The sequence below is a fragment of the Phyllostomus hastatus genome, unplaced genomic scaffold, assembly GCF_019186645.2.
Source record: "Phyllostomus hastatus isolate PE091 unplaced genomic scaffold, TTU_PhHast_1.1 phas_scaffold_28, whole genome shotgun sequence".
NCBI classification, from domain to species: domain Eukaryota; kingdom Metazoa; phylum Chordata; class Mammalia; order Chiroptera; family Phyllostomidae; genus Phyllostomus; species Phyllostomus hastatus.
In genome coordinates, this window is record NW_025334022.1 from 5,658,582 (window position 1) to 5,680,654 (window position 22,073).

The 22,073-nt window shown below is 37.8% G+C and overlaps 1 protein-coding gene and 2 pseudogenes across 11 annotated transcripts in view; 1 reads left to right on the plus strand and 2 right to left on the minus strand.

Moving 5' to 3' along the window:
- Positions 1 to 22,073, minus strand: part of TMEM164 (transmembrane protein 164) — a 221,006-nt gene that overhangs the window by 131,393 nt on the left and 67,540 nt on the right. For 10 of the 11 annotated variants that reach the window (XM_045817509.1, XM_045817511.1, XM_045817513.1 and 7 more), the window contains one exon: positions 8,407 to 8,456. The exons of the other annotated variant lie outside the window; for it this stretch is intronic. In XM_045817509.1, coding sequence (XP_045673465.1) covers positions 8,407 to 8,456 — 50 coding nt within the window. The remainder of the gene's footprint in view (positions 1 to 8,406; positions 8,457 to 22,073) is intronic. 11 annotated transcript variants of the gene reach the window in all.
- LOC123805262 lies at positions 1,100 to 1,197 on the plus strand (annotated as a pseudogene).
- LOC123805101 lies at positions 18,856 to 20,164 on the minus strand (annotated as a pseudogene).

Sequence of the window (22,073 nt, forward strand, 5' to 3'; positions counted from 1 at the left end):
AATAGCAATCAAGATGAAATTACAGCAGGAGGACCCACATAATGCCCACAAGAAACATTCCTGGAGCACCCAACTCAGGTGATAAAGGAGACTGTACCACTGGGTCCTACAGGGCACATATGACATAAAGCCATGCTACCAAGACTGGGAGTCAGTCATAGCCTATCTACCTAATCCATAGAAACAAACATAATGAGACAGCCAAATGGGGAGACAAAGAAACAGGCCCCAAACGAAAGAATAGGAGAAAGCTCTAAAAAAAGAGCTACATGAAATGAAAGTAAGCAATTTGTCAGATGCAGAGTTTAAAAAATGGTCATAAAAGATATCAAGGAACTTAGTGAGAATTGCAACAACATGAAAAAAAGACACAGAAACTAGAAAAAACAGTCACAAATAAAGAATACAATATCAGAAATGAAGAATACACTAGAAGGAATAAATAGTAGGTTAAAAGAAGCAGAGCATTGAATTAGTGATTTGGAAGACAAGAAAACCAGAGTAGCCAAAACAAAACAAAATTTTAAATAATGAGAATAGTTTAAGGGACATTTGGGACAATATAAAACATACAAACATCCACATCATAGGGGTAACAGAAGCAGAAGAAAGCAAGCAAGGAATTGAGAATCTATTTAAAGAAATAATGACTGAAAACTTCCCTACCATGGTGAAGTAAAAAGATAAACAGGTCCAGGAAGTGCAGAGAGTCCCCAAAAAGATGAACCCAATAAGACAAACCATAATGACAAAGGTTAAAGACAAAGAAAGAATCTGAAAACCAGCAAGAGAATGACAGTTAACCTACGAGGGAGCTCCCATAAGACTGTCAACCTGATTCATCAAAAGAAACACCTGAGGCCAAAAAAGACTAGCATGAAATATTCACAGAGATGAAAAGCAAGGACCAACAACCAAAACTACATTACCCAGCATGGCTATTGTGATATTTCTCCTGGGTATTTCTCCTTCAATTTAAAATTGAAGGAGAAATAAAGGGCTTCCCAGACAAGAAAAACCTAAAGGAGTTCTTTACTACCAACCCAGTATTAGCAGAAATGTTAAAGGATCTTCTCTACAAGAGGAAGAAGAAGAAAAGGCTCACTTCAGCAGCACATATACTAAAATTAAAATGATACAGTAGCATGACCCCTGTACAAGGATGAAAGGGAAATTTGTGAAGCATTCCATATTTTAAAAAAAGAAAAAAGAGAACACAGTTAAAATAATAAAATGACAATAATAATACATACTTATCAATATGCACTTTAAATATAAACAGTTTAAATGCTCCAATCAAAAGACATAGGGTAGCTGAATAGATAACAGACCCACCTCAGAACAAAAGATACACACAGACTAAAAGTAAATGGAAATTTAAAAAAAAACCCTGGGATAGAAATATTATATCTGAAAAAATAGATTTTAAATCAAAGGCTATACTAAGAGACAAAGAAGGACATTACACAATGACAAATGGAACACTCCAATAAGAGGATGTAACTCTTGTAAACACTTATTCATCCAAAATAGGAGCACCTAAATATATAAAGAAAATCTCAATAGACATAAAGGGAGAAATCAACAGTAATACAGTCATATTAGCAGATTGTAACACTGTATTGACTTCAATGGATAGATCTTCTAGACAGAAAATCAACACACAAACAAAAAATATGACACACTAAATAAGGTGGACTTAACTGATACATTCAGAGAATTTAAACTCAAACAATAGGATATACATTCCTTTCAAGTACACCTGGAACATATTCTACGACAGAACATGTTAAGACACAAAACAAGTTTCAATAAATTAAGAAGTCTGAAATAATATCAAGCATATTCATGGACCATGATGCTATTAAACAAGAAATCAAGCAAAGAAAAAAATGAAAATCACCGAAATACATGGAGGCTAAATAACCTGTTAGTAAACAATGAATGGGTTAACAATGAAATCAAGGAAAAAATCAAAAGATACCTTGAGACAAATGAAAATGAGAATACAATAACCCAAAATTAATGTGACACAATGAAAGCACATCTAAAAATGAAATTCATAGCATTATAGGTCTACCTTAAGGAACAAGAAAAATCTCAAATAAGCAATTTAATTTTACATTTAAAGAAACTAGAAAAGGCACAACAAAGGCCAGTTGAGTAGGAAGAAAAAATAATAAATACCAGAGCAGAAATAAGTAGAATAGACTCTAAGAAAAACAACATAAAAGATCAATGAAATCAAAGCTGGTTCTGTGAAAAGATAAACAAGAAATTAAGGGGAAAAGTAACAACTAACACCACAGAAATACAAAGGATTGTGAGAAAAACTTTATGAACAACTATATACCAACAATCTGGAGAGTCTGGACAAAATGGATACAAATTCCTAGAAACATACAATCTTTCAAAACTGAATCAGGAAGAATCAGAAAATTGGAATACATCAATTAAAACTGATGAAATTGAAGTACTAATAAAAAAAAAAAACCTCCAAACAATCAAAAGTCCTATACCAGATGGCTTTATGGGTACATTTTATCAAACATTCAAAGCAGAACCAACAACTCTCCTTCTCAAACTATTCCAAAAATTCAAGAAGGGGGAAGGCTTCCAAGTTCATTTTATGAGTCCAGCATTATATTTCCAAAAGCAGATAAGGACACTACAAAAAAATAAAAGTATAGTCCAATATCTCTGATGAACACAAATGCTGAAGTCCTCAACAAAATATTAGCAAACCAATCCAGGAATACATTCAAAACATCATACACCATGATACTTGGGATTTATTCTGGGGATGCAAGGCTGGTACAATATTGCAAATCAATAAGTGTGATACACCACATAAAAAATGAAGTATAAAAATCATATGGTCATATAAAAGTTGTGGAGAAAGCATGGATAAAATCCAGCTCCCATTTATGATTTGAAAAACTCTCAGCAAAGTGGGAATAGAGAGAACATACTTAAACATAATAAAGGCCATATATGACAAACCCACAGCCAAAAAACCATAGAGAATGGGCAAAACCTACAAGCATTCCCCTAAAGATCGGGAAAAGACAGGGATATCCACTTTCATCTCTCCTTATTCAACATAGTACTAGAAGTCCTAGCCACAGTAGTCACAAGAAGAAATAAAAGGCACCCACATTGGAAAGAAGAAGTAAAACTGTCATTAGTTGCAGATGACATGATACTGTATTTAGACAACCCTAAAGATTCCACCAAAAAACTACTACAACTGATAAATGGATTCAGTAAAGTAGCAGAATACAAAATAAATATCCAGAAATCATTTGCATTTCTATATACCAATAATAAACTAGCAGAAACAATCCCATTTACAATTGCTTCAAAAATATCTGGCAATAAATTTAACCAAGGATATAAAAAACCTGTACTTGAAAAATTATAAGACACTAAATAAAGAAAATGAAGAAGATACAAATAAGGGGAAGCATATACTGTGTTAGTGGATAGGAAGAATTAACATCATTAAAATGTCCATGCTACCCAAAGCAATCTATAGATTGAATGCAATTCCTATCAAGATTCCAATGACACATTTTACAGAAATAGAACAAATGCTTCAAAATTTTAGATGGAACAGATGGAGGAATCATGTTACCTGATATCAAACTGTACTACAAGTCTATATTAATCAAAAGAGCCTGGGAGTGGCATAAGAACAGACACATAGACCAATGGAACAGAATAGAGAGCCCTGAGATAAATGCACACCTTTATAGCCAATTAATATTTGACAGAGGAGGCAGGAAGATACAATGGGGTAACAAAATACTATTCAATAAATTGTTGAGAAAAATGGACAGACACATACAAGAAAAAATAAACTATACCACCTTGTTATACACCATACACAAGAATAAACTCAAAATGGATTAAAGACTTAAATATTAGACTCAAAACCATACAAATCTTAAAAGAAAAGATAAGCAGTAAAATCTTGAACATTTCTCATACCAACATTTTTTTTCTGATATATCCCCTCAGGCAAGGTAAACAAAAGATAAAATAAATAAATGGGACTACATCAAACTAAAAATTTTTTGCACAGGAAAGGAAATCATGAACAAAATGAAAAATCTACTAAATGGGAGAACTTATACACCAATGGTACAACTCATAAGGGGTTAATATCCAAAGTTTATAAAGAACTTATACAACTCAACACCAAAATAACAAACAATCTAATTAAAAAATGGCCAAAGGACCTGAATAGACACTTCTCCAAAGAGGACATACAGATGGCCAATAAAGATGCTCAACATCACTAATCATCAGAGAAATACAAGTTAAAACCACAGTGAGATATGAACTCACGTCTGTCAGACTGCCTATCATCAATAAATCAACAAACAACAAGTGTCGGCTCAAATGGGGAGAAAAAAGAACCCTCATGCACTGTTGGTGGGAATGCAGACTTGTACATCCAGTGTAGAAAAGAGTATAGAGTTCCCTCAACATTTAAAAATGGAACTGTCTGGAGAGTATTATGCTTAGTGAAGTATGCCAGGCTGTGAAAGACAAATACCATATGAACCCATCTGTAAGTGGAACGTAATCAACAAACAAACAAGCAAGCAAAATAGAACCAGAGACATGGAAATAAAGAATTGACAGTGACCAGAGGAGTGGTGGGAGGGGGATAACGGGGGAAAGAAGGGGAAGGGTTTCCAAGGAACATGTATAAAGGACCCATGGGCAAAGACAATGGGGGATAGGATTGAATGTGGGAGGTGGGGGAGGGGAGGGCCGAGGAGAGTAATGGGGAGATAATGAGGACAATTGTAACTGAACAACAATAAAAAAAAGGAAGAATGAAACTATCTTATGACCCAGCAAAATAAATTCTGGGACTATATACAAAGAAATGCAAAAACATTAATTCAAAAGAATATATACATCCTATGTTCTCTGCAGCAGTACTTGGAATAGCCAAGATTTGAAAGTAGCCCATGTTTCCATCAGTATATTAGTGTATAAAAAAGCATGGGTACATTTACACAATGGAATACTACTCAGCCATAAAAAAGAAATCTTACCTTTTGCCACAGCATAGATGGACCTGGAGAGTATTATGCTAAGTGAAATAAAGCCAGTCAGAGAAAGACAAACACCATATGATTTCACTTATATGTGAAATCTAATGAACAAAATAAACTAACAAAATATAAACAGACTCATAGAATCAGAGGACAGACTGACAGCCATTAGAGGGGTGGGGATTAGAGGGCTGGGGAAAAAAGGTGAAGAGACTAAACAAACAAACAAAAAAACCTTATACAGACAACAGTATGGTGATTACCATAGGGAAAGAGGACTGTGGGGGAGGTAGAAGAGGATGAAGGGTGAATTTATGATAGTGGAAGGAGATTGACTTTGGATAGTGAACACACCATACAATATACAAGTGATGTATTATAGAATTGTACATCTGAAATCCATATAATTTTATTAGCCAATGTCACCCCAATAAATTGAATTTTAAAAAGTTCATGAGATGACAAAGATGGTAGGTAGTTCAGTTCACAGGGAATAGTAGGGATTATTTCATATCTTATGCTACTATAACTGGTTATCCACCTTTAAGAAAATAGTCTTAGCCCTGGCTGGCATAGCTCAGTGGATTGAGCACGGACTGGGAACCAAAGTGTCCCAGGTTCGATTCCCAGCCAGGGCACATGCCTGGGTTGCAGGCCATAACCCCCAGCAACCGCACATTGATGTTTCTCTCTCTGTTTCTGTCTATCTCCCTCCCTTTCCCTCTAAAAATAAACAAATAAAATCTTTAAAAAAAAAAAAAAGAAAATAGTCTTAACCAAGGCTGGAAACCAGAACTTACATAATAAGAGTCATTTGGATATGAAAAAGTAAAAAAAAAATGTGGAAAAAATATACCATTAGCGAATGGTATATTTTTCAACACATACAGATTTGGGAGAGATTATCTATAACAATGATAGACAAAGAGCCAATAACTAAAATATCCGAAGAGGTGTTACAAATTAAGAAAAATATAAAAACCCATAAAAATGGGCAGATAATGTGAACAGATAATTCAAAAAGCAAATTTAATTGGACAAAAAAGTATAGTAATGAAATACATTAGTAATCAAGGAAATTCATCCAGTAAATTATAAAATTATAAAAGAACTATAACACCTTATGCTGCTAAGGATATGAAGAAAAGAATAATCTCATATATTACATACAAAAGGTAAATTATAATAGCCTGTTTTTGTAAATCAATATGGACAAATACATCAATATATATATACATTTATATATAACAATTCACATGTGTGTATATGTGTACATATAAATTTTTGTATATAGCACCAGTATATAAGGGCATATGCACAAGGATGTGTATTTCAGTATTGATTACAGTGGCAGAAATCTGGAAAGAACGAATGTAAGTGTTCATTAATAGGAGAATGGCTAAATAGGTTGTTGTACCTCTATAAAATATTCTGAACCCTTGTTTTAAAAGAGTAAGATCTATACCAATAGACTTTGATAGAATTCAATGAGATACTGTTGAGTGAAAAAAGCAAAATGTATTAAATTATATATAAAATTCTATGTTTATAAAATAATGAACAAAAACCTGTGTAATTGTGTATGTGTCTGTATACACATATGAACATGAAAAAATATGAAAGGATACATACTTGTATGTTAATATACAAGGACGTCATGGAAACATAGAGGAGCCAAACAAAACAAGGAAAAGGAAAAAAAAGGCAACTATAAAAAAAGAAATCCAGCAGTAATATTTATGTATTTTATGTATAAAATGAACCATATTTTTGCCGAGGATAATGCACACCCACGTTTTTCTCCCAAACTTTCAGAAAAAAAAATCTCATTTTAATTTTTTAATTCAATTATTTACTTATTTATATTTAGAAACAAAACCGATTATTCTATTCCAGGGTATTGTTTTGCATATGAATATCATTATTGCTTTCTAGAGTTCCACTTTTAACACATAAACATACATAACAAGTAAAAACTGTTAATATAGATACAGAACTAGTACTACCTATGTATAATGCACATTCTTATTTTTCCCTCAATAATTTGGGTGAAAAAAGTACACATTATACACAGCAAAATATGGTATATATAAAATGAATTAAGTTTAGACAAGATACAGTAAAAATGCTAAAGGGGATCTCTCCTTATTAAGAAATGAAATAACAAAAATTATCTCTTAATGATAGGATTAAAGGTGATGTTTATTTTCTTCTTATATGTCCCTGCATTTTCTATAATGAGAATTTTACCTTCATAATAAAGAAATAAAATGAATATATGTTACTTTGAAAACATCACACTAAAAAATAGAGCTCATTTTGGAAAATCAAGGAAGGAAACCGTGTTAAATACCCCTTTTACTCAGGAGCTGTCCAAGTGGGAGATACATGAAATCAAATTCCATTACCCCTCATTCAGCAGAAAGTTACTCACCAAAGCCAAGAGACTGGGTGGCCACTGCAAGAAGCTATTTAAAGCAGCAAATATAGTATATTTTCCTCTACATAACACTTTAATGATTTCAGTATATCAGAAAGCCATTTATATCACTCTCAATTATCCAAGGATCTTCTGGGCTCTTTACTTCCTGTCCCCTGCCCCTGGCCTGTGGCCATTTCACTGGTTAGGAAGAGCTCCAAAATGGGGTCAGGGAAGGAGAAAAGAGATGACATTAATTCGGTCAATTTGGCTTCCCATTAGCAACTCTAAGAAAGGCTTAATAAATGAGATTGTCAAAACTTATAGTTGCAATAAAGGTTCCAGGACTCTTAAGAATTTTATTTAAGCAAACTTGCCTTCAGATAAACACAATTTGCCTGAAATTCACTTTAATGGATTTAATGCTTGCTATTTTTAAGAAAGCCAGGACTTGTAATAAGGTGATATTTTTCTCTCCTCACTTTAAAGGGAAAAAAAAAAACATAAAACACAACAACAAAGGCCTTCAAAGTGAAGACATATCCTCACTGAAGTGACAGGACCATAAAGAAAAGAATCTTGAGATGAGATAAAATGTCTTGTCCCCAGCTTGCTCTCAAGCAGAAGTTTAGGAAGGCAGCAAACTTCCAAGGGAGCAGGCCTTGGCAATAAACCACTACCACAAGGAATAGCTAAAAAGGATTTGTCAGGGCTTGACAAAAGCCAGATCTCCACATACAATAGATTCCTGTTTCACTGAGACCTCACAGACTTTTGTCCCTTGGGATGCATAGAGACAAAGCAGTGCAGGCCCATGGCTTTCACAGCAATGAGCCCATCATCCTAGGTTATCAAACAGACAAAGCAGTCTGAATAGCAGTGGCAACAGTGTAAAAACCAATTTTCCCTTACTTGAAGATGATGATAGCTCCCGGACATGGAGGGCAGGCCAGGAGAAAAATCTGCAATGGAAAATGAATTCAGTATGAGTATTAAAAGAAATGTTAGATCCAGTCAGACAATGATTCCTTAATAATAATAATAATAATAATAATAATAACAACAACAACAACAACAACAACAACAACAACAATAACAATAACAACAACAAGCACCAAATCCTAACACAGAAAATGTAATATAAAAATTAAAAAGGCAAGCAGGTAGTTTTCTAAACATGTTTGTGTTTGCAAATGCATCTAAATGTGTGTATGTTTGAATGTGTATGTGTGTGCAATGGGAGGGAGAGGGTCAGAGATGGAGAGTAAGGGAAGGAGACAGAGAAACCTTTCTTAGGCCCTCTTAAACTCTGGAACACTTCCTCTTAACCTCTAAAATAAGACTCAGTTTTCAACACCTCAATAGGAGACAAGTAGCCAGTCAGAGAATCTTTCAACCCAAGACAAATACAAAGAGATTTTGAACATAGGACAAGTACACAGACTTCTGGCCAAGATGGAAGCATAGGTATATACACTTTGCCTCCTAGCACAACCAGAAGAAGGACAACAACAAATTTAAAAACAAAAACCAGATGGATAGAAAACTGAACTGTATGGAAGTCCAACAACCAAGGAGTTGAAGAAGAAACATTCATACAGACTACCAGGAGGGGCAGAGACCGGCAGCCAGGTGAAGAGGACCAGTGGCAAGGCAGCGGCTGGCAGTGTGGGCAGTCCCACATTTCCATGCAGATACACCAGGAGGAACAACTGGGGTGCGAGACAGACCACACAACCCAGGGTTACAGAGCGGGGAAATAAAGCCTCAAAACCTCTGACTGAAAAAACCTGTGGGGGTTGAGGTAGCAGGAGAAACTCCCAGCCTTACAGGAGAGTTCCTTGGAGAGATTCTCAGGATCCTAGAACGTACACAAACCCACCCATCCAGGAATCAGCACCAGAAGGGTCCAATCTGCTTGTGGGTAGCAGAAGAAGTGCCTGAAAGTCTGCAGAGAGTTGAGCATGCACCATTGTTCCCTCTCAGATCCCTCCCCCACATGCAGCGAAGTGGGTTGCCCTGCCCTGATGAACACCTAAAGCTCCAACCCATAACTATGTAACAGGCATGCCAAAACAAAAAAATATGGCCCAAATGAAAGAACAGGTAAAAGCTCCAGAAAAAATACAACTAAAGGATAAAGAGACAGCCAACCTATCAGATGCACAGTTCAAAACACTGGTAATCAGGATGCTCACTGATATGGTTGAGTACAGTCACAAAATAGAGGAAAAAGTGAAGGCTATGAAAAGTGAAATAAAGGAAAATATACAGGGAGCCAACAGTGACAGGAAGGAAACCAGAACTCAAATCAACGGTTTGGACCACAAGGAAGAAATAAAATATTCAATCAGAACAGAATGAAGAAATAAGAATTCAAAAAAATGAAGAGAGGCTTAGGAACCTCCGGGGCAACCTTAAATGTTCCAACATCCGAATCACAGGGGTACCAGAAAGAAAAAAGAGAGAGGAAGAGATGGAAAACATATTTGAACAAATAATGAAGGAGAACTTTCCCAATCTGGCAAAGGAAATAGACTTCCAGGAAGTCCAGGAAGCTCAGAGAGTCCCAAGAAGTTGGACCCAAGGAAGCACACACCAAGGCACATCATAATTACATTACCCAAGATTAAAGAGGAGAGAATTTTAAAAGCAGCAAGAGAAATGGAGAGTTATCTACAAAGGATTGCCCATAAGACTATCAGCTGATTTCTCAAAAGAAACCTTGCATGCAAGAAGGGGCTGGAAAGAAGAATTCAAAGTCATGAAAGGCAAGGGCCTACATCCAAAACTACTCTATCCAGCAAAGCTATCAGTTAGAATGGAAGGGCAGATAAAGTGCTTCCCACATAAGGTAAAATTAAAGGAGTTCATCATCAACAAGTCCTTATTATATTGAAATGTTAAAGGGACTTATCTAAGATAAAGAAGAAGATAAAAAATACGAATAGTAAAATGACAACAAACTCACAATTTTCAACAACCGAACCTAAAAAAAGGTAAAAAACTAAAACAAACTAAGCGAACAACTAGAACAGGAACAGATACACAGAAATGGATATCACATGGAGTGTTATCAGTGGGGAGGGGGAGGGGGAAGAATAGGGGGAAAGGCACAGGGAATAAGTAGCATAAATGGTAGGTACAAAATAGACAGGGGAGGTTAAGAATAGTATGGGAATTGGAGAAGCCAAAGAATTTATATGTATGACCCATGGACATGAACTAAGGTGGGGGAATGATGGTGGGAGGGGTGTACAGGGTGGAGGGAAATAAAGGAGATAAAAAATGGGACAGCTATAATGGCATAATCAATGAAATAAAATATATTTTAAATAAAAGAACAAGTACATAAATGTCATCTGGTTTACCTCCTATGAAGATTGTGAGTTAATCAATACCCAGCATTCAGATTTAGCAAATAAAAATGCCGGATGCCCAGTTAAACATGAATTTCATATAAACAAAGAATAATGTTTTAGTATACTTATGTTACATGCAATATTTAGGATATATTTATATTAGAACATTATTCAATGCTTAGCTGACATTAACATTTAACTAGGTATCCTGTATTTATCTGGCAGCCCAATCAATATTGTCACCCCTAGGCTCTCCACCTCCCTTTGATTTTGAAAGGGAGCAAAAATATGTCTCTTTGGCCTAAGGATTATATTAGGCTGACTATTTTTAAGAAACAGCAGACACAGAAAAAGCTCTGAAAACTGAGTAGAAGTTATCCTTTTGTAAGGGACATTTACATTACTAAAGGAAACTCCATTTGTATGGGTGTTTCCCTCTGAGTACCAGGAAGAGGAGGATGACTAAATCTCTAGAAGCTCTTCCATGTAGAAGGCAAGGACTTAAATCTGTGTAACAACCTTACTATTGTTTACTGTGCTTTTTCTTTGCCATTTCCCATAAGTCACGCCTCCCTCCCCAACATCTCCCTTTATCTCTAGCGGGAGACGGTATTTAAGGAGATGGCTTAGACCATTTCAAGGAGTTACTCTGTTCCACTGTGTCTCTCCCATGTACAGCAGAGGTATATATTTTATTCAACAGCTGTTTGTTTTTCTTTTGTAAATATGTCTTTTATAACAAGGGCATCTCAGGCAAAAACCTAGAAGGGTAGAAAGAAAATTATTTTTCCTACCCCCACATTGAATTGGTTTGTTTCTAAACATGACTGAGTCATTTTTTTTTCTTCTATTCTCCATCCAGTTCAAACCAAACAAAAAGAACTTTGTCCTAAGAGACAAATCAGTCCAATGCTACTTCATTTGACCTAGGCCTGGATTACAGCCTTCAGAGCTGTGACAGATTGACCTTTACTCGAGCACTGGTTCTCCAGAGGGACAAAGAAATGTCTGCAGATCACTTATTAAACATGAGACTTGCTGGGTTCCTCCATTACGAATGCTGATTCCAGAAGTCTGAGACTTTGGGAAACTGCACATTTAACACCCAGGAGATTCAACCACTCCTGGCAGTCAGATATGCTGAATGTTTGACCTTGGCCTGAAGTCAGAGACATTTAGCAGGACTAAGGACTGACAAAAAATGAATGCACATTTTTGGAGTTATTTCACCTACAGTGATTTAATGGTGTAGTTTATAATATAATCAATATATGTCCCTATCTTGTGAGCATTTATTAATACAGATTATCCACATTACAGACTTGTTTGGCTTTGTCATGTGTATATTCTTTAGCATTTGCTACTTTGGTTCTATCAGAGCACACATTTAGAAGGAAAGGATACTATAAGGAAAAACAATATAAGAAAAGACACCTACTTGAATCCCTGCAAAGAGTAAGACAAAAGAATATGAAACAAACACAGGCAGGAGCCATCACCTACACAATATTTCATCAGAGAAACTTCCAAGGAAATATCCATTGAGAATGTGCCTTTCCCTCTGTGGATCAATTTGATTAAAAGTAAAAAGCTAATGACAAGTACAGGTCCACAATCCATTATAGGCAATCACCAAATCAGAAAAGCTCTCAAAGTCAGTTTTTTTCAAAGCTAACTTGGTGGGAAAATATGACTTGAACTGAGCTGAGGCAATTAACAGACTTAGTTTAATACACTTATGGTAAATATTCATGCATTTTTCCATAAAAATAGTGTATTTTGAGTACGGGGTGCTATCTCAAACCCCACTGGCAGTATATGCACAATACTCTACATGCACTGTACTGCCTTTCTAATATTCAAAAGTTTTGATTTATGAAATACATATGATCTTAATAGTTTGTGATAAGGATTGTTGACTTGGAATTTCAATCACTCAAACATGAACTTATCCCCATTCCAGCCCTTGGGGGCAGTCCAAGAAAGAACAAAACAAAGCTGGTATTCCTTACCACCAACCCAGAAGTAAAGTTACTCACTTTAGTTAAGGGACCAAGTTGAAGGCTTCACATAGTTACCCAGCATCTGACCCATCACAGGCTACACTCAGAAGCTACAGTATACAGAGCAGAGAGGGGCACCCAACCATCTTGGAAAGGTCCTCAGTACTTCTGGAATGTCCTAAGAGCTATGCCAGCAGCCTTTCTGAGCTTTTCACAGTATCCATGATACTTCTAACATGCTAAACAAAAAAGCAAAATATACCACTGGGCCCCACAGTTAACTCTTAATTTTCTACACTCACAGCCAAAAAGAGAGGAGTAGATTCTTGGGGGCAGATTTCCCTATAGCTGCTACATTTAGCTGGTTCTCATCCATGACAGCACTATGTCAGAAGCCCAGAAACCTACTAAAGGGAGGAAGCCTCCTGTTTCAACCCAATAGGGTGTCATGTTATCCTCAGTTCAATCATGAATCTAATTTCTTTTGAGGCTGTTAATCTACTCTTGACTCTAAGTTAGTTTTCCAACAGTTGACTTTAATGTGGTCACATCATTCTGATAGAGCAGGCAGTTAGGCTCAAGCAGAGCAGGAGCCATAGACCAGGTATGGAATGTCACCAGAGCAGAAAGTCCTGGGTGCCTAGTAATGGGTAAAACTGAGAAACAAGAAGGCTAGAACCTTTCCCCCAGGATGATCTTTCCTCCCCAGCATGTCGATAGACATGTGGTTTAGTCCCCTTAACCTTTCATATTGCTAGTTATGTGGCTTAGACTCCCTGGGAGGAGGAAGAAGGTAGCCAGAGAATAGCTTCATATGGCTTTCATACAAGCCTTTACATGACCAATCCCTTAAGCATTAAGGCCCCAGAACAATGAGGTTCAGATAAACATCAAATAATCTTAGGAACAAAGCCTTGAGTCTGTAGACCACAGAGACAGAATTTTGGTCAAACTAGAGCTGACATTTAGGCCACCATTGTGTTTCAGCTCCAGGACCAGGAAAGCAGCAAAACCAGATAAAGCAAGACAATTGATGACATCAGTACCAGATGCAATGACTAATGACTCTCTCTACCCTAGTGCCAACCAATCAGTAGAGACCATGTCCTGGAAAGGACATACCTGGAAACCTAATGAATAGTCTATTGAGATCCTCCCCCAAGACCTCCTCTAAAATCTCCACCTTTGGAAAAAAAGATAAAAAGCCTAAGACAAAGGACCCAGCGCCATGTGCTCTCTCTCCCCTGAGCATGCCCATACCTCTCCCCAACCACATTCTTTCCTAAAGTGTGCACTCTCTCTTCCCCTTTTCCTTTCCCTCTCTCTCTCTCTCATACATGCTTTTCCCTATGCGCCCCCTCTCTCTGGAGCATGCCCACAATTTTCCCCCTCTTCTTCCCCCAGGCATGTTATTTTTCCTTTCTTTCTCCTAAGTTCCAAGAGCCCTTCTTTTGCCTCTGTAACTTGTTTCCTGAGCCCACACAGCTCAACTGGCTCATAACTTCTACCTTTGTGACTTTCTAAGTAAACTTCTTGCATTAGAGTTCTTGGCTCTGAATTGTCTTAGCCAAACTGGAGACCCAAGGTCTAACTCTGCATTTGCTCTTAACAATTCCAACCAGCACCTTGCCCTTTCTCATCTTGGCTGTATATTCCCAAAACCAGGATAGAGGGTATCTTTTTCAAGCAATCTTTAAATCAGATGTTTGTAAACATTTTAAATCAGCAGATTTGAAAAAGAGCCCCCAATTCATCATACTCCATTTTCAGTAAACTCCTGACAAGGAAAAATTCTGAGATGTCCTAAATTAAAATACAGCAGACGAAAAGGTAGAAGGAAGAGATAAGAGAGGTTAATCAGTTATCAGAACCAACAGAAAAATTCTCTCATTTCTGAATATATGTTAAAACTTTAATCAATCTCCAGGTGACAATTTTCCATGATTATCTAGAAAAAATAGCTGAATAGCTGACCACTAGATGCCATCACATCTTGCTTACACATGAACTTTCCAGACTTTTGCCCACAACCAATCCAAAAGAAGCAAATGCTTTTTCCTTACAGACTATGCATCCATCCTAGAACTTTCTCCACTTAACTGCCTCCTAAACCCTTTACCTAGCCAATGTAAATTCTTTCAAGACAACTCACATCTTTCTTCTCCAAACTCATTGTATGAATGAATGCAAACAATCCAGGATGGTGGGCATGTTGTCTTCTCCATCTAGCCCTGCTGCTGATGGTTTAGATGGCATGTCCCAGGATGTGGTCCTTTCATTGTCTAGCATATAGCTCAATAAACCCTTTCTTTCAGAAAAACTTTCAACCCTCAAAGTTTTTGTTTAGCAATGGCCTCCTTTAGCAACTTCAAAGTTTTATAACATTAACTTTTCTACTCTGTCATGCTGGAGCCATATCCACAATCACAATTAACCACAGGAGCCACAGGCAAATAACATTTTAATTCAGAGGTCCAAATGCCCCCAGCCTTTGCCTGAATATCCCTGCTTTCTTCCTTGGTTAGCTGCCAAACACTCCAAATTTTGGTAGTACATATTGTAGACAAGTAGACAGAAAGTTAAATTTACTTTTAGCTATAGAAAGTATGGGAAGAGAAGTCACTTGGAAGGGCAAACAAGAACAGAAGGAAAGTTAAAATGTAACTGAGCATATCCAGCACCAACCTGGCACTTTGTATGCATGTCAAAATTTGCCCAGCTCAGCACTTGCTCGTGTAGCTCAGTGGATTGAGCATGGGCCTACAAACCAAAGGGTCACTGGTTTTATTCCCAGTAAAGATAAATGCCTGGGTTATGGGCTGGGTCCCCAGTGGGGACGAATGAGGAACAACCACATATTGATGTTTCCCTCTCTCCTTCCAGTCCCCTCTCTCTAAAAATAAATAAATATATATATATATATATATATTTTTTAATTTGCCCAGCTCAGCACAAAAGTGCATGGGCAAGTAACATCAGAAGTATGGTAACATGAGAGATTCCCTTGGTGTCTACCCCTGAAATTTCAACAAGTTGATCAGCTATAACTCAAAAAATGATTGCCTCCTAAACATACAGGCACACCTGAGAGATCTGCACATTGAAGCAACTAAAGGTAGGCAAATGGGAATGACAAAGGAAAGAGAGAAGTAAGGATAGCTCAGAGGGCCACTGATGCAGCCTTGTGGCCTGGAATTCATGGTGGGCTCTACTCAGAGTGGGGAGGAAGTCAACTGTGGCCAGCACTTCCTTTGGCTGGGAGGAGCAGAGAGGCTCAGTGGGCACTCCTGCAGGAGTGAGCAGTGCAAACTGCCACTGCAGCTGAGCCAGACAAGAGGCCCACAGAAGGACATAGCACAGGGGTTCTGTTGGGACTGTTGGGTATTAGGTGGTCAAGGTTCCAAACAAAGAAATAGAGCCACAGAGTCCTGATGCCTTTTAGACTCCTAAAACTCTCCTCCTGTGGCCTTTGGTATTGGGTTTCAGAGCACATTATCTCCAAACCTAAGAACTTTCATGCCAGAATTGTTATTTCCCTCTGTGACTAACCTCCGGTGGTTGTGGCACATGGCAGGGGACCCCTGTGGAGGTCTACCGTTGCTATCACCAAAAGGGAAAAACAAACTCTACCCCCAAATGTCACGGTTATACACAGATATACTGATAGCAACAGAGATGAGATTTGGGATTTCACCGAGCTTAAAAACTTGTTATTCAGCATCACCTACTGAATACCATGAATAACCAAGGTAGCAAGGCAGCTCAGAAAGGAAATGAAAAATATCCAGAAACATGGAAATATGTGATGTAAATGACGAAGAATTCAATATTACAGTTCTGAAAATACTCAAAAAGATATGAGAAAATACAGACAGACAATTTGATGAGCTGAGAAAACAAATTAATGGCCCTGGCTGGTGTAGCTCAGTGGATTGAGTGAGGGCCTGCAAACCTAAGTATTGCTGGTTCAATTCCCAGTGAGGGCACACGCCTGGGTTGCAGGCCAAGTTCCTAGTAGGGAGGCACGTGAGAGGCAACCACACATTGATGTTTCTCTCTCCCTCTTTCTCCTTCCCCTCCCCCTCTCTAAAAATAAATAAAATCTTTAAAAAAATTAATGAACAAAACAAGTATTTTACCAATGAGATTGAAACTTTAAAAAACAAATAAATAGAAATCCTGGAGATGAAGCATTCAATAAAGGAGATCAGGAATGAACTACTGATAATAGGAAATAGAGCTGACCAAATGGAGGAAATAGTTAGCAATATCAAAGATAAGAATCCAGAAATAACACAGTGGGAAGAAGAGAAACCTAAACATTAAACAAAAGAGAGAGAGAAAGAAAGAGCTCTACAAGAACTATCTGACTCAATCAGAAAAAGCAATATAAGAATTGTAAGTATTCCAGAAGAAGAGAAGTAAATGGAAAGCCTACTCAAATAAATAGTGGATGAGAACATCCCAAACCTATGGAAAGAATTAGATCATTCAATCCAAGAAGCAAACAAAATACCTAGTTACCTTAATCTAAAGAGCCCTCTCCAAGGCACATTGTATTAAAACTGTCAAAAATCAATCACAAAGAAAAAAGTTCTCAAAGCAGCCAGGAAAAAAAAAAAGAAAGTGACCTACAAAACAACGCGCATCAAGTATCATCGGACTTCTCAGCAGAAACTCCCTAAGCCAGAAGAGAGTGGAGCCAAATATTCAAAATACGGAAAGAGAGAAATTACCAGCCAAGGATAATATATTCAGTAAAATTCTCCTTTAAATAGGAAGGGAAAAGAAAGACCTTTCCAGACATACAGGTGCTGATGGAATTTACCACCGGGAAAGCTCCACTGCAGGAAATACTCAAGGGGGGTATTCTACCTGAAAGAAAGAGCAAAGGGTCACAACTTTATAAGATGATCACCAAAAAACTTACAGCATATACAGGGATAATTTGAGACAACAAAAACATAAAAGGTGAGGGATGAGAAATCAAAGGTTTGTACTGGCAAAGGATGATGGAGATCAGATGCACTCAAAAGGAAAAAAGCTACTGTATATATGCAATGTTCTTTCTCATAAATCTAATGGCAATCACACACAAAAACCTCAAAACTTAGAAACATAACTTAAAAAAACAGGGAACAAAGGAAAGAAGCATGGATACCCCCAAACAAAAGCAACAGACTGAAACACAAAGGGAAGGAATCAACAGAGGTACAGAGCTACCAGAAAACAAATGACAAAAATACTAAAGGAAACCTTCATACATCAATCATTACCCCAAATGGGAACAGACTGAATTCACCAATAAAGAGTCAAGGAGTAGAGGGATGGATCAAAAACAAAACCCAACCATATCCCACCTTCAAGAGACACATCTAAGCTGCAAAGACAAAAGCAGACTCAAAGTGAAAGGGTGAGAAATAATTCTCCAAGCAAATAACAACCACAGAAAAGCAGATATAGTCATACTTATAGCTGATAAAGTAGGTTTCAAGATAACAAAAGTAACAAGAGAAAAAGATGGACATTTTATAATGATAATGGGGACACTACATCAAGAAGACATAACATTTCTTAATATATAAGCACCCAATCAGGGAACACCAAAATATATAAAACAATTACTCACAGAACTAAAGGGAGAAACTGATCAAAACACAAATATAGTTGGGAAACTTAATACTTCATTGACAGCTCTAGATAGGTCATTCAAAGAGAACATCAATAAAGAAATATCAGTCTTAGACCAAATGTATGTAATTGACATATACAGAACCTTTCATCCCAGAACATCAGATTATACATTCTTCTCCAGTGCACATGGATCATTCTTAAGATAGATCATATATTGGGCCAGAAAACTATCCTTAACAAATTAAAAATGATTGAAATTGTACCAAGCATATTCTCTGACCACAATGCTTTCTTTTTTTAACCTTTCAATAAACTTTTTATTGGCCTTCTGCCCTGCCATGGGATATCCCACTCTGCTGCCTTTAATGCCTTAAAACTTTGGTGTCATTGACCTCAGACACCACTCTGTGGTCCACAATCCTGCAGGTTGTGGTCTCATGGGTGGTTTGTAAAGAGGGGCTCTTGTCCAGGGCATCAACAAGATTAAAGTCCTCCCCTTCTTCCAGTAGGCTGTGGTAGGTGGCAATCTCAGCCTCCAGCTTGACCTTGATGTTCAGCAGGGCCTCATACTCCTGGGCCTGGAGCTGCCCCTCTGCCCAGGTCTAGGCCAGCTCTGACTCCAGGTACAGTAGGATCCCATTGAGCTGTTCCATCTACCTGATATAGCGCATCTCCACTTCCCTCAGGCTGTTCTCTAAACTGACCTTCAGATTCCTCATCAAGTCCAGGTCAGTCTCCAACGACTGGATTGTATGTCTCAGCTTTGTAAGTGTCATCTCAGCAGTACCTATCTCAGTGGTCTTCAAGGTGACCACTGTAGCACTTTCTTCAATCTGATGGGACCAGTACTTGTCTAGTTTCTCTTGGTTCTTCCGAGACAGCTCTTCATACTGGACCCAGATGTTTGCCGTGATTTTGCCAAGGTCCTGAGATTTGGAGGCATCCAACTCCACAGTCAACCCAGAATTGACAATCTGGTTTTGTAGACCATTTACTTCCTCCTTGTGGTTCTTCTACATGAAGAGCAGCTCCTCCTTGAGAGACTCTATCTCTGTTTCCAGCTGCAGCCGAGTGATATTGGTGTCCATTGATGTTCTTCTCCACAGACTGGTGCATGGCCAGCTCTCTCTCATACTTGACTCTGAAGTCATCAGCAGCAAGATGGGCATTGCCAATCTGCAGAACAATGCAGGCATTGTCTACAGAATTTGCAAAGATCTGAGCCCTCAGGTCCTTGATGGTCTTGATATAATGTCCCCAGTCTCTGACCTGGGGTTCTTTCTTCTCGAAGTATCCCCAGATTCTGCTCTCCAGTCTCTGATTATCATCCTCTAGGCTTCTTACCCTCTTCAGGTAGGAGGCCAGGCAGTCATTTTGGCATTGCATAGGCTCCTTCTCACTCTTGATTCCCCCTCTGCCCACCAGACCCATGGCTATCCCTGCAACCAGGCCTCCGGATCCCCAGCTGCCCCACACGCTGGTGGAGTGGGACACTGAGATACCGGAGTCTGAGCCCCCGGCATCTGCATAGATGCCAGCCACACTACTGGCCTGCCAGACCCAGTAGTTGGGCGACTACATGGAGGCCAGGGTAGAGTAGCTTGTGGGGAAGTTGGAGTGTGTGCTGAAGCTCATGTTGTTCAGAGAGGTAGATGAGAAGCTGAGACTCAGGTTGAGGTTGCCCACAATTCTTGAAATTAGAAGTCAACAGCAAAAAGAAAGTAGAGAAACCCACAAATACGTGGAAGTTAAACAACACACTATTAAAAAAATGACTGGGTCAAAAAAATAAAAGAAGAGATCAAAACATAGAGAGAGAGACAAATGAGAATGACAATAGGACATATCAGAACTTCTGGGAGGCAGTGAGAGCAGTAATAAGAGGGAAGTTTATGTCATTAGATGCTATATAAAAAAAAAAAAGAGAAATCCCAAATAAACAACCTAACATAACATCTTAAAAATCTAGGAAAAAATATAAGTCATGATGCCATAAAAGTCCTAGAAGAGAACATAGTCAGGAAAATTTCAGATATTCCACTCAGCAATATTATCACCAATATGTCACCTAGAGCAAGGGATATAAAGGAAAGAATGAACAAATGGGAATACATCAAATTAAAAAGCTTCTGCATGGTTAAAGAAAACAGGTTTAAAATGAAAAGGGAACCAACCATATGGGAAAACATATTTGCCACATTGGACAAAGGTTTGATCTCCAAAATATATAAAGAATTCACATGACTTCACTCCAGGAAGACAAATGTCCTAATTAAAAAATGGGCAAAGGACCTGAACAGACACTTCTCAAAGGAGGATATACAGAGGGCCCAGAGACATGAAATATCTAGCCATCACTAGCCATCAGAGAGATACAAATTAAAACTGCAATAAGATATCACTTCACACCTGTCAGAGTGACCATCATAACCAAATCAACAAACAACAAGTGCTGGTGAGGATGTGAGGAAAAGGGAACCTTAGTGCAGTGCCAGTGGGAATACAGACTGGTGCAGCCACTGTGGAAAACAGAATGGAATTTCCTCCAAAAATGAAAAATGGAACAGCCTTTTGACCTGGCAATTCCACTGCTGAGATTATACCCTAAGAATCCTGAAACACCAATCCAAAAGAACCTATTTACCCCAATGTTCATAGCAGCATTATTTACAATAGACAAGTGCTGGAAACAACCTAAATGCCCATAAGTAAATGAGTGGATCAAAAACCTGTGGTACATTTACACCATGGAATAGTATGCAGCAGAGAGAAAGAAGGAACTCCTACGCTTCACAACAGCATGGGTGGAACTGGAGAGCATTATGCTAAGTGAAATAAGCCAGGCAGTGAAGGACAAATACCGTATGATCTCACCATTAACAGGAACCTAATCAAGAAAACAAACAGGTGAGCAAAATAGAACCAGAAACATGGAAACAAAGAACAATCTGACAGTGACCAGAGAAGAGGGGGGATAATGGGGAAAAGATATTGAAATCATATCAAGCATCTTCTAGGTTCACAATAGACTAAAACTAGAAACCAATCTCAAGAAAAAAATCAAAAACAGTTAAATACATGGGCACTGAATAACATGTTATTAAATAATGAATGGATTAACAATGAGATTAAGGTAGAAATAATGGGGGAAAGTCAAGGAACATGTACAAAGGACCCATGGACAAAGCCAAAGGGGATAGGATCAAGGGTGGGAGACGAGGAGTGGTGGGGCACAGGGTATTGGTTGGGGTAAATGGAAACAACTGTACTTATACAACAACAAAAAAAAATATGAAGAAAAAGAAAGAAAAAAAGAAACACAGTCACAAAGGGGAAAAAGACAATGAATAAATACCTAATCAATAATAACCTTAAATGTAAATGGATTAAATGCTTTAATCAAAAAACATATGATAGTTGAATGGATAAGAAAACACAACCCACATAAATGCTACCTACAAGAGACCAACCTCAGAACAAAATACCTACACAGACTGAAAGTGAAGAGTTGGAAAAAAATATTCCAAGCAAACGGACATGAAAGAAAAAAAGCTGGAATAATAATACTTATATTAGACAA